Here is a 14,283-nt window from a genome sequence, read left to right on the forward strand (position 1 = left end):
ACAATTACGCAATGCTGCAGCAGTTAGAAAGTTAAACATGTGTTGAATCAGTAATAGAGTGAGATATGAATTTTAAACATGCCTTGTTAAGAAGATAATAAGCATTATTATTTATTATTGCCCTGTTTTTATTAACATACAACACATGTTTAACTATACACATAGTAATAGATATTGACATATACTATTATTATACACATACTAATGCTGATAAATATTGATACTTATAGTTCATTTTTAGTTGATTTCATTTCCCTGCAGCAATTCCAATCACTGATTATCCTGATAGGACCAAGGTATTGATTTATGATCAACAGCTGAGATCTGAACGCGTAAAACCTCAAGAACAGTGCCTCGACGAAGCACTCTCAAAACAGTCTCATCTTCTTCTGTTGCCAAATTTTCCAAAGAAATCCAACGAAAAAGTAACTCATCTCTACCGCGGTATCCATGTATCCACCTACCAAGTTTCCACCACTTGACGCATACATGTCGATCTGAGATCTCGCAAGTTCGAAGGACTTTTACAAGATTATCACCCTGCAAACATAAACACTTGCATATGAAATACATATCAGTCTGATCTATTACTTCAAAAGGAGTGTGAAAAGGGATGGAATACCGGAATCCCAAGGTTTGTTATGCAATAATGCACACCAACCAAGTTAACCAACACGTTCATTTCAGGTTTAAACAGGAGCCTTTGAATGTCTTCAAAACCAAACCTTGCACCATTCACAATTTCAACGGCTTGCAGATAGTCGTCAACCTCGAGTGATTCATTACGCGAACAACCTTTCAAAAACCTCTCGACAGAGCCTGCTCTAAGTCCCAAATCGATGTGCCTCTCGAAATACAATCTTCTCCATGTCTACAATCCAAACTCAAAATAATTACCACATAACAGCTACATCACTGTTCAATTCAAAAACAACTTATAGATTATATAAAAATTGGTTGACTTTATTTTATCTTTTGTTCCAGAAATAGTTTATAATAAGCATCTATATGATAATCGCTTATGATATAAGCACTTAATTAAGCTTTCTATCCAAAGAGGAATAAGTATAAGCTACCTTGAGATTGGGAGAGAGAGGTGAACGGAATAAGGGCCATCTGTTAGTTAGAAGATGATGCCAAATGGAATCAGAGAAACAGACTTGTTTCCAGAACTTTGAAGAGCAACCCAAAGCACACAAATCCCGCACCTAAGAAAAGTTAAACAAGAAAAATGAAAGATGTATGTAGCATGAAGAAGTGGAAAATAGTAGAAAATTGAAACCTGAAGAAGTGAAGCAATTTTGAAGTTGATATCTTCAGGAAGAGAGGCGAAGAATGAAATAGAATCCGCCATATCTTTGCACGATGATGATGATGATGGAGTTGGAGTGTTTAGCTATATTCTACTCATAATTATTTGATTCCTAGTTTCTACGGTCAACCTTATTGACGGGGCACAAATGATAACTTTTTGATGATCATATCTCTATTTTTTTTATAGATGATCAGAATTAAATGTATTTGAATATCATTCTTTAACTATAAAAATTACTTGTGCCTAAGGGCACGGTTATAAAAATAAGTATTATCTTAGAAATTATGCATGGATGGTATATTAAAAATATAAATTTAATTTTTCAATTGTTATTTTTAATATATAAATGAGTTTTTTTTAACGTATGTCCCTGAGACATAATATAACATTATCTTAAAAATTATTATTCTTCAAATTGAGTAGAATATTAAAATATTAATTATTTTTAATATAATTATTATCATTTTTTTTGTTAAATAGTTAGAATTTATCGGCTGAATAAGTGGAATGTCGTGAATTTGAATTCACGTACCTGAAAATGGTTTTTCAAAGTCGCACACGGGCGAAAAACAAGTTTGATTGGTTTGAATATTTTTTAGTGATTGACGAATATTCAAACGGTAGGCTAAGTGCGGTCATTACATGAATATTCAGGAAATAAAGTAGAAAATTATTTCCACCCAAATCTTTTTTCAATCAGATTATTTATGAAATTTGTGTGACGAATCAAGTCGTGTTTCTTTAATGGACAATGAGTATATGAACGGTAGGTTAAGTGCGGTCATCACACGAATACTCGGGGAGGAGAGAAGAAAATTACTATCGCCCTAATCCTTTTTCTTCCACGAAAGAAATTAGTTTTATTCGGTTATTTAAAAAGTGTTTTGATACAATTGACGAATGTTCAAACGGTAGGTCAAGTGCAACCATCACATGAACATTCGAGGAAGGGAGAAAAAATTACTTCCTCCCTAATCCTTTTCAATCAAATTATTTATTGAAAAAAAGTGTTTGAAAACAAACAACTTGACATTGGATCAAGTATTTGAGGTTGATTATGAAAAATGTTTGAATGAAATGGGAGACAACTTGACGTTGGATCAAACATCTGATTTGACTTTGGTCTAGAGAGTGGTTCGAAAGTTAAATGGAATGTTAGTGAAATATATTGAGCATGATTATTTACATGAATGGGGTTAGAACATGGATAGAGGAATTAACTTACTAAATGAATAAACACATGAAATCAAAATAATCAAATACTATACTTAGCAACAAACATCAATTAATTAAATAATAATCAACCAATCAATAAAAAAAATCAATCAATTAATTATCATTCTAAATAACTCAATTAAAAGAAATGTAATAGAATAAATAATAAGATAAAATTAAGAGATAAAAAGCAATAACATAAATAAATAAATGAAACACAAAAGGGATATGAACATGAATATGAGGGTGTGAACTATCAAAACACAAAAAAAAATGAGCCCAAGGCCCATACATATGAGAACCCAATTTAATGATAATAATAATAATAATAATAAAAAGGAAAAAGCTAAAGTTGTTCAATCAATGGTTCTGAAGAAACCAGAACCTATGAATATAAAGCCAAGGGTTCTAAAGAAGGCAGAACCTAAGATATCAAGAGCTAAGGTTCTGAAAGGTTCAGAACCTAAGGCCAAGCTCCATTCAAGATAACAAACTTTCAAATCAAAAGTCTTGAGTGATCCTAAGCCTTATCATATGAAAGCAAAGGTACAAAACAAGAAAAAACATGTCAGAACTAACCATAAAGGACCCATAAGATTACGGGTACCTAAATCTCAAATTGTCTTTGCTACATATATGCTTGAAGGGAGAAGAAAAGCAGCACCCATAGTACCTGGACAGTGGTTACTTATAATATATGACAGGAGAAAGACTTATGTTCCAACCCTAACTCTGAAAGAGAGAGGAATTGTGGGATTTGGAGGAAACCAAACAGGAAAGATCCCTGGTATGGATATTATTGGTAACTCTTTTATCTCAATTAATAATGTTTGGCTTGTAGATGGACTTAATAACAACTTATTGAGCTTAGTCAATTTTGTGACAGTGGTTATGAAGTCATGTTTAATAAGAACAATTGCATAGTTGTGAGTGAATCTGACAAGTCCATGGTGTTCAAAGGTAAGAGAAAAGGCAATGTTTATAAAATTAATTTTTCTGAATTGGTTGATCATAAGGTATTTTGCCTTCTATCAGTAAGTGATGAAAGAAGTGGCTTTGAAATAGAAGATTAGGTCATGCTAACTAGAGATTAATCTCAAAGCTTAGCAAGTTGAAACGTTTTAAAGGATTGCCAAACCTCAATTATCACTCAGATGCTCTTTGTGGAGCATGCCAAGTAGGGAAAATTAGTAAAAAAATCTTTCAAATCTTAAAACATTATTTCTACCTCTAGACCCTTAGAACTCTTTCACACTTATTTGTTTGGTCTTGTTAGTACTGTATTAATAAATGGGAAGAAATATGGTATATTCATTGTTGATGACTATAGCATATGGACTTTGGTTAAATTCCTTAGAACCAAGGATGAATCATATGATGTATTCAGTATATTCTACATACAAGTACAAACTGTGAATTTGAAAAATGAGTCATTGAACTTTTTTTGTGAAAAACATGGAATTCTCCATGAGTTCTCTTTTCCTAGAACTCCACGACAAAATGGACTTGTAGAGAGAAAAAACAGATCTTTATAAGAAATGGCTAGATCCATGATCCACGAAAATAACTTACCAAAGTACTTGTGGGCAGAAGATGTGAACACAACATGTTATGTACAAAATAAAATATATATTAGACATATTCTAAAGAAGACATTATATGAGTTGTTCAAGGGAAGAAAGCCAAACTTTTATTATTTTCATCAGTTCATATTTACATGTTACATTCTAAACAATAAAGTATATCTGAAGAAATTTGATGCCAAAGCTCAGAAGGGTGTCTACTTGGGATACTCTGAATGCTCAAAGGCATACATGGTGTATAACTCTAAAACCAATGTGGTTGAAGAGTCAATACACATCAAATTTGACGACAAAGAGCCTGACAGTAAAATGATTGAGCTAGTTCAAAAAGTTTTAGAAATTTGTGTATCTGAAGACACATCAGGAGCTAGAGGTCCAGAAGATGGAAGTTCATAAGCTAGCAACCCATCAGAAGTTGGATGTTCATAAGCTATCAAAACTTTAGAAGTTAATGATCCATAAGTTGTTCCTACCCCAGAAGCTCATCCAGATGATGAAGAATTTGAAGAAGCACGAGATGTATCCTCATATGCATCACAATCCAAGAAGAACTTCAAGTACAAGTCTTTTCATCCATAAGAGTTAATTCTTGGAAACAAAGATAGTCCTAGAAAAACAATGTCTACCTTTAGGGAAGAGCATTCGATGTTAGAACTACTCTCCATGATTGAACCTACTTCTGTTGATGAAGCATATTCTGATGATGGATGGGTTGTGGCTATGTAAGAAGAGTTGAATCAGTTTCAAATAAATGATGTCTGGATTCTGGTACCCAAAACTTTGCAGAAGAACATTATTCGAACAAGGGTATTTAAAAACAATTTCAATGAGCAATGAGAAATGGTGAGAAATAAGGATAGACTTGTAGCTCAAGAATGAAGTGATAAAGAAGGTATAGATTCTCTGAAACCTTTGTACCAGTTGCAAGTTTAGAGGCAATTAGGTTACTTCTCTCTTATGCTATTAATCATGACATTATTTTATACCAAATTATGTTAATAGTGCATTCTTAAATGGAGTCATTTGTGAAAAAGTGTATGTCGAGCATTCACCTGGGTTTGAGGACTCAGTCCACCCAAATTATGTTTTTAAACTTAAGAAATCACTATATGGACTCAAACAAGCTCCCAGAGCTTGGTATGAGAGACTGAGTAATTTTCTGTTAGAAAATGGATTTCAAAAAGGGCAAGTTGACTCTACACTCTTCAAAATAACACTTGACAATGATTTCTTAGTTTTTCAAGTTTATGTTGATGATATTATATTTGGTTTAACTAATGTTTTTCTTTGCCAAGAATTTTCAAAGACAATGTCGGTTAAATTTGAAATGAGTATGATGGGAGAGGTTAAGTTCTTCCTTGGTATTCAAATAAATCAATGTAAAAATGGAGTCTATGTTCATCAAACTAAATATACAAAGAAGCTTATGAAGAAATTCAAGCTTGATGATTGCAAGATTGTGAGCACTCATATGCATCCAACTTGCAACCTGAGCAAAGAGGAAATCATCCCTAAGGTCTGTCATAAGTTGTATATAGGTATGATTGGCTCACTTCTTTATTTAACATCTTTTATACAATCTATTTTATTCAGTGTCTGTTTATGTGCAAGATTTCAGTCAGATCCTAGAAAGACTCACTTAATAACTATTAATAGGATCTTTAGGTATCTAAAGGGAACAACCAATCTAGGGTTGCTTTATAAAAATCTCTATATTATAAGCTAGTTGGATTATGTGATACTGACTATGTTGGGGATAGAATTGAGAGAAAATTCACTAGTGGAAGTTTTCAATTCATATGTGAAAACATAGTATCCTGGGCTAGTAAAAACAAGTAACTATTTCTTTGCCCATGGCAGAAGTAAAATACATCTCAGCTGCAAGTTGTTGCACACAACTACTCTGATAAAATATCAATTAGAAGACTACCAGATAAGTGGAAGCAATATTCCAATCTTTTGTGATAATATTTTTGTTATTTGTTTGACAAAGAATCATATTCAACATTCTATAACTAAGCACATAAGAATAAAACATCATTTTATTAGAGACTATGTTCAGAAGGGTGTGATAGATATTCAGTTCATTGATATTGATCATCAGTGGACTGATATATTTGTCAAATCCCTTACTATTGAAAGATTTGATTTTATCAAAAAGAATATGAACATTCATTTTGTTAAAGATTAGTGCTTGCTTCTGAATGGAGGATCAAAGTCTGATGATGATTAGAAGCTATTGTGGTCAGAAGCTCTGAACTAGCTTTAGATGAATAGTAGCATCTGGTGCAACTCATCCTCTGATGCTCATAATTTGATTAGTTTCCTCTGATAGCATATAAGTGGAAAAATTATTTTTGACATCTGTCCACTTATGTTTCATGAATCTGAAAGGTTCTCTTACACTTGGGTTTTCAGTTGTTGGATAATTACTGTTGGATAATGATGTAAGTGTTTTTGAATACTTTGTATCATCCCCATTTTTCATTACCATATGTTTTATTAACATTTGGTCCCTTTGTGTCTATGATTGGTTTCTATGTGCTTCTAAGTTATTTGACTCTGAACTAATTAGTTCTCTGCTAAGAAGATTTTTTGGTTTAGAAGGTCCTAAGTTAGAATTCTTCTGAGAATTTTCTATCTTCTAATCTCCGAGTCATATTAATGGAACTATCCAATCATATTTGTTTAACATCTATCATACATTTTCCTCTTATTAACAAATATGTTTGGGTTAACATTGGGAATCATTTTCCTAGGTTAAAATTAAATCTTGTTTTGTTTTCCCTTAAATCATTTCTGTTATGGTTGTGTGATTAAAATTTCTTTTATACTCACTATATTTTTCTTAACACACATAACGCAGAATTGGTTGAAATGGTTGAAAACCTCACTGGGACATTATTCTTCATGGTTCAACAATTGGATGCTAGTAACAAAAGAATCATGCAAAGGCAAAGGATATTTTATTATTAATAAGATATTACTATAAATCTTGATTCATTCTCATAAGGAACAAGATGCATTATAAAGACTATCTCTCAGAATTCCTCAGGATGAAAAGCACGACGTTTGAGGTAGTTCATCCAATCCTTGTCAGCATCCGAATCATAGTCATGAGTTGGATCCTGGCTAATATTTAGTTTCTTTGCTTTGGATACTGGTATCCTCCCCACCAAAGAAAATCCTACAGATGAACCATTTTGTGACTTTGAACCTTTAGCCTTATTGAGCTTATCTTTATTGGGTTTCTTTCCTTCAGCCTCCTTGACAGACTTGCCAATCTCTTGGAAGAGCTCTCTTTGGAATTTTTGGGTGATTTATTCATATTATCAGTTATGGGATGAGATAGATGGAAATAAGTGTGACTTTGATGGTAACGGAAGGCAAGTTTTATAGGGAGTTTGGGATGAAGCAGAATTAGTGTTGATTATTATGCACCAGTAAACTTTAGAGAGAGAGAGAGATATTCTTGGTCTTCTGGTACATCTCCCCGGCCTTGATTGTGTTATACCTATCAAATGCTCAACTATCAGAACCTGTTTTGACCATTTTGAGAATTGAAGAGTTTGTTCCCAACCATCCAAGCCAGTTTTCAATTACCTTCTCTAAATATTTTTTTAAATGATTTTTGAAAAAGGGGAAAATCAAATATGATTTTTAATTATTTCTATCCAAATCTGATAATATCCCAAACATTCTTTTTTCTGTGCAACTTATGCCTATATTTTGTTATGTGTCTATGGATTTTCTTTTGCTAAAAGAAATTTTTCTTCAGCATCTTTTCTATTTCCTTATGTTATTTTTTGTTGATAACAAAAGGGGGAGCAGATATAGAAGTATTTAAGTACTTGAAATATGACAATTATTATTTTTGCTTAAATTATGACGAACTATGATTATGCTTTAAATGTTCAAATTTAATTAACCTGGATAGGACTTAGGGGGGGAGCTTACAAACTTCACTATATGGACTATTAGACTCAGGGGGAACTTACAAACCTCAGGCCCTGAAGAGAACTAGCTAATTAAATTATCAATCATTGTTCTTAAATATTAATGTTTGTCATCATCAAAAAGGGAGAGATTATTGGAACAAAATTAATTTGTCCTGTATCCCTTAGATTTTTATGATAACAAAGTATTTAAAGAATAATTGGGTATACTAATGTTTGTTCAAGTGTGCAGGATCATAGACTAAAATTTCATGTAGAATCCAAGTATTGGTTCTGACTATGAACAATAAAAAATGAGCTTAAAGACCAAAATTGGATGATCAGAAGCTGGTGACCAGACTCTGAAGAAGTCAACTTTTGAAGAGGTTGGCGTCTGAAGGTCAGAGTCAGAAGGAGTCAGCCTTTGAAGACTAGACTTTGAAGAAGTCTGCTTCTGATTATCAGAACTTGAGTCAGTCAAAGCACAAGGACCAAGGTGACTCTGATAGGTCCCTATCAACCTATGAGTCTACTTTGTCACATGAATATCTAAGCTCTATTTTCTTCATAGAGTCTGTTGGGATGCAACTACTAATTCCTTTTGTAGCAAAGGGTTTTCAAACTAGCCTTCACCCACTTTGACAATTTGGTGAAACATCCCAACGTATTAAAACTCAAATGTGCTTGAACGTCTCTTTTCTTCTCTATTTAAGGATCAAAAGACTTGAAGAAAAATACATCAATTGACATTAAAAAAGAAGTTACTTTGTCAAAGCAAAAAGCACAAGCTAGATTTAGGATTTCTTATCCTTGTAAGTCTTAGAAATCCCTAAGTCTTAAAAGAGTTTATTGTGTTGTATTCTTTATACACATATGATTGTATATCAAGTGTATTTTCTCAAACAATCATTTATCTGTTAGGTATATTGTAAGAAGTCTCTTACTAAGTATTTGAGTATTAGAAGTCTCTTACTTGTGTGCTTGAGAAAAGAAAGTCTCTTACTTTAGTGTTTGAGCAAATTGTAATCTTGTGTGATTATAGTACAAATCTCTTGTAAGTACAAGGGGACTTGATTACTCTCAAGTTGTGAGAGGAACCAGGATAACTTTGTGTTTTATTCTTCTTTCTTGCTTATTATATCCGCTGTTGACCTTTGACTGAATCAGATTCTACAACCTTGTGTTTAGAATCTGTCTTAAGAGTTTAAAAAGAGAGAAGAAGAAAACACAATTCAACACCCTTCATCCCTCTTGTGTTTTTCTCACCTTCAAGGTTCATAACAAGTCATATTATATCACATTGGCTCGCAGAAAAGAGAATTATGAGGTAGTTAAAACGTAGAACAGATCATAGAATGTTATATAAAAAGGGAAGAGCAACTTGTAACTTTTGGCATTTATAGATAGTGACTATACTGGTGATTTGGATGATCGAAGAAATACATTTGAATTTGTATTTATGTTGGGAGTTTAAGTTGTTTCTTGGTCATTAAATAAACAATTGTGGTTGCTCGATCTACTACAGAGGCAAAATATATAGTTGTGACGATGTGCGGTTGTCAATGTGTTTGGCTCATGAGGATATTGGAGAAACTTGGAATTGAAGAGAAGACTAGTACGGTGATCATGTGTGATAACAACTCTACCATACAATTACCAAAGAATCCGGTGTTCCATGACAAGAGCAAGCACATTGATGTAAGATTTCACTTCCTTAGAGACTTGGTGAATGATGGGATCATTAAACTGAGTTGCTCCAACACTCAAGAACAAATTGCAGACATTATGACGAAGCCTTTAAATTTAAGAGCAGTTTGAGAAGCTTCGTGACATGCTTGGAGTGATTGAAGACATGCTTGGAGTGATTGAAGTTACCAAAGGAAGCTAAGATGCATTAGTTTAAGGGAGGGAATGATAGACTTAGTCGTCGTTTGTTTTTCAATTTGTTTAATAAGTCCTAGTATTTATGAAGACCTATTCTTCAAGAGTTTGTTTAATGCTTTGATTCTTTTCACTACATTATAAGATTGTTAGATATTATTAGCTATTTATTCTTTGAGTCACTTTGTAGTGGATATATATAGCCTTAGTTTGCTATGGTTCAATAAAATATTCCTTCCAATTGGCTATATTAGTCTGAGTTTTAACATGCAATAGCATTCTAATTTCTAACCTTCCCAATGCTAACTTACAATTTGCAAAAAATCGTTACAACAGTTTTTCCCAGGCTGGCAATGAAAGTTGCCATGTTTATTGCAAATGCCACAACTCCTATAGATTTGAAAACTTTAACCACAAAATGAGTGTTTTCCCAAACACGAGCAAATGCATCCGCCACAACAAATGAAACATTGGATACGACACTTTTTCAAGCAAATAACCATGGATGAAGAGAGAATTTTCAGGTCATTGGTATGAGTCTGAGAACTCTGAAGCAACACACCCTCTGAGATTGGACGTGTCTCAGTGTTCGACAGCCGTACGACATGTGTTAGACAAGGGTCTAAAAAAAATCTTCGCTACGGCACACCTTAAACACTCCTCGGACATCTCTCATATGCTAACGGATTAGAAATGTGTTGAAGCAATGATGATCAATGATCTCAGTCGCAAGAAATATCTAAGAGCAGTGTAAGTGTGTGTGTGTATAACAAGTTCCATCACCTGAATCTTTATTCCTTCTTTCTATTTTATAAAGTGTTCCCAAAATTCAACTCGGTTAACTGTAAGCTATAGACATTGAGATATTAATTCCAAACATGCCATGTGAAGAAGATAATAGGCATTGTTATTTACTACTGCCCTGACTTTGTTGGTATACAACTGCAGAATGTTATAAACTATACTTATACACATACTAATAGATAACTATAACTATACACATAGTAATAGATATTGACACGTTCTAGAAATTTCTACATACTCATGCTGATAGACATTAACATGTATAGTTGATTTCCCTGCAGCTATTCCAATCACTGGGCATCCTGATAGGACCAGGGTATTGATTTATGACCAACAGCAGAGATCTGAACTCGTAAAACCTCAAGAACAGTGCCTCGACGAAGCACTCCCAAAACAGACTCATTCTCTTTTGTTGCCAAATCTGCCAAAGAAACCCAGCGAAAAAGTAGCTCATCCCTACCGCGGTAGCCATAGATCCACCTACCAAGTTTCCACCACTTGACGCATACATGTCGATTTGAGATCTCACAGGTCCGAAGGACTTCTAAAAGATTATCACCCTGCAAACAGAAACACCTGCATATGAAATCATATCACTCTGATCTAATACTCCAAAAGGTTAGCTCAAGGCTGTAATATTCCAATTTGTCTTCTCTACAATGTAGATATACTTATCATCACCAACAGATATTTTAACCGAGAACGTACCATAAATCAGAAGCTATCCTAAACCAGGCCAATATGCAAAAGATAGAAATTGATAGAGGAAAATGCAAACCACTGACCTAACTATGATGAAGTATTTACATTTTGAAAGGAACCAAAATTATGTTGGATGTTACGCAAGAGTATCAGTAGTTAAAATGCAAATAAAATTAAATAAAGGAGGGTGAAAGGGATGGAATACCGGAATCCCAAGGTTTGTTATGCAATAATGCACACCAACCAAGTTAACCAACACATTCATTTCAGGTTTAAACAGAAACCTTTGGATGTCTTCAAAACCAAACCTTGCACCATTAATGATTTCAAAGGCTTGCAGATAGTCCCCAACCTCCAGTGATTCATTACGCGAACAGGCTTTCAAAAACCTCTCCACAGACACTGCTCTAAGTCCCAACTCAATGTGCCTCTCGAAATACAATCTTTTCCATGTCTGCAATCCAAATTCCAAATAATTATACTTAAACCGAACCGGCCCAGTATCTAATATGCCAACAGCGATAACGAATGATATCAATTACAACTTATTTGAGTTTATCTATTGACATAAACACTCGCGAAACTGTTTCCAACAAAGTATGGAAATAACTTATAACATGTCCATAAATTGTTTTGATCTTATGTCCCTAGCTCTTTAGGATAGCATAAAAAAACACAACTTATAGCTTATATGAAAATAGCTTATACATAATCACTTAATTAAGGTGCTTATTCAAACAGGACATGAGACCAAGGGATTATAAATTATATATTGAAATATGTGGCCACTAAAACCGCCATAATTTTGAGCCTAAAAAATAGTTGAACGTAAAAGGGGAAAAATGAATAAATTTAGGGTTTTGATGATTACCCAGATTCCGAAATCGAAAAAAGTGAGAAAGTTTGGTAAAATAAGAAATTGGGTGAGAGGAAAAAAACCTTGAGATTGGGAGAGAGAGGTGAACGGAATAAGGGCCATCTGTGGGTGAGAAGATGATACCAAATGGAATCAGAGAAGCAGAGTTGTTTCCAGAACTTTGAAGAGCAACCCAAAGCACACAAATCCCGCACCTAACAAAACGTTAAACAAGAAAAATCAAAGTTGTATGTAGCATGATGATATTGATCGGTAAAAGTGAAAAATAGTAGAAAATTGGAACCTGAAGAAGTGAAGCAATTTTGAAGTTGATATCTTCAGGAAGAGAGGTGAAGAATGAAATAGAATCCGCCATATCTTTGGAAATGAAAGAAAAAGGATGAGTGTTGTGTTGAATTTGTACTGTTGTTTACTTTTCTTTGATTATTATCTCATCGATGGTTCAGTTGAGTGTGGTGTTGGTGTTTAACTATTTTCTGTTGACAATTTTTTGATTGGTAGTTTCTTCGTCTATTTATTTTTAAGCTCAATTTTTAAGGTTTTCTTTTAAAATACAAAAAAAAAAAAAAAAACATCACGAATCAAAACTTGTCACTTGCACACTCAAAATTTCAAGCTAAAATAATCAAAAGAAACTCAGCATCTACCTCATTAAAACTATTATTAGGAAAATTTAAGAGGATAAAATCCAACTAAGAAAAAAAAAGAGTACAAAGCAACTAAAATGTGAATTTAATAAATTTAGGATTAATATCTTTTTTTTTTTGTCTTATTTTAGATTTGAAATTTAGTTTTGTCTCTTAATTTTAAATAGACGATTTTATTCTTCATTTTTTAAATTGTGTTATATTTATCATTTCGGTCAGATTTGTTAGTCAAAGTCAAATTTAAAGACCATGTATTATCCATATGACTCTGATGTAGAAATGAAATTAGAAAACATAGTTGAAATAAAATTGATTAACGCTTAGTCTTGAAGCAAAACAACTATCATTTGTAGAGAAATTTTATGGAGAAGACGATAGAGAATATGACGATGTAGGTTCGATGAAGCTACGAACAACAGTTTTTGGAGAATATGACGTCGTAGGCGCGGTGAAGCTACAACTTTCAAGACAATTAGTCGTTTTTAGCCCTTTTCTCATTTAGGGTTTAATTGAACATGATATCATTTTAGGGTTTTTGTGTATCTCGAAATTCTAATATAAAAATCTAGTTTTTGTGCACTTGTGTTGTGTATTAGAGGAGTCGCTCTGATATGTAGCATTGGGGATGAGATGTCTTCCATTAATTGTGTTATGTTTTTTTTTATGTTGGAGTTTGTTGTTGAGACTTTTATGTCAAACTCATTTATTTTCGCTGCTTACTTTTACATAATTGTTTAGTATTTGAGGTTTTTATACTATGGTGAAGTATGCGTGACACTCTAATTTGTGAAAGTTCTTTAAATTATTTTATTAAATGTCGAGCCAAGGATTAGGGTGTTACACTTGACTATCTGATGATGGCAACCAAGTGGAATATCAGCTCAAGTCTCATCTCAAAATAACTCAAGCAAGTGTCTCCTAAAATAAAGCATCTAACAAAGTCTTAAAATGCAAGATATTAAGTGAACATTGTAAAGCAAAAGGGAATTCTCTTAAAAGTACATGGCTAAAACACACACACACACACACGCATAAAAATTTATTTTGAAACAGTTTTTTCTCAAGAAAATCTTTTCTAAAATGTCTTAAAGTTGTGTCAGATGAATTGGGAGTAGTCACAATAGCTACGAGCAAAGTTTGGCTTTCTCTAATTGATTGGAGCTCTTGTCTAATCGATTAGATCAGTTCAAAATTGAGCTCTAAGCGATTACGACAATACCTTAATAATGTACAACAGCTAGATATATTTTCCTTCCTTTTTGGAACTAGTAATCGATTACCATTGAAGTTTCTAATCGATTAGCACTAGACGGTAATCAATTAG

General features: G+C 33.2%; 1 protein-coding gene across 3 annotated transcripts; it reads right to left on the bottom strand.

Annotated features, from left to right (window-relative positions):
• Window positions 1–66: 66 nt before the first annotated feature.
• LOC127073350 (uncharacterized) lies at window positions 67–12,813 on the bottom strand. 3 transcript variants are annotated; one of them, XM_051014504.1, is made up of 4 exons: window positions 12,596–12,813; window positions 1,077–1,208; window positions 623–871; window positions 67–540 (listed from the first exon to the last, which is right to left on the bottom strand). In XM_051014504.1, the coding sequence occupies exons 1-4, from the start codon at window positions 12,665–12,667 to the stop codon at window positions 271–273; spliced, it is 723 nt and encodes a 240-aa protein (XP_050870461.1). In that variant the 5' UTR covers window positions 12,668–12,813; the 3' UTR covers window positions 67–270. The 3 variants fall into 3 exon arrangements, with proteins under 3 accessions (XP_050870461.1, XP_050870460.1, XP_050870458.1); XM_051014503.1 differs by lacking the exon at window positions 12,596–12,813 and adding an exon at window positions 1,283–1,481; XM_051014501.1 differs by lacking the exons at window positions 67–540; window positions 623–871; window positions 1,077–1,208 and adding exons at window positions 10,816–11,293; window positions 11,641–11,889; window positions 12,375–12,506 and having other exon boundaries at window positions 12,596–12,808.
• Window positions 12,814–14,283: the final 1,470 nt, after the last annotated feature.

Source organism: Lathyrus oleraceus, chromosome 4 (assembly GCF_024323335.1).
Source record: "Lathyrus oleraceus cultivar Zhongwan6 chromosome 4, CAAS_Psat_ZW6_1.0, whole genome shotgun sequence".
Taxonomy (NCBI): domain Eukaryota; kingdom Viridiplantae; phylum Streptophyta; class Magnoliopsida; order Fabales; family Fabaceae; genus Lathyrus; species Lathyrus oleraceus.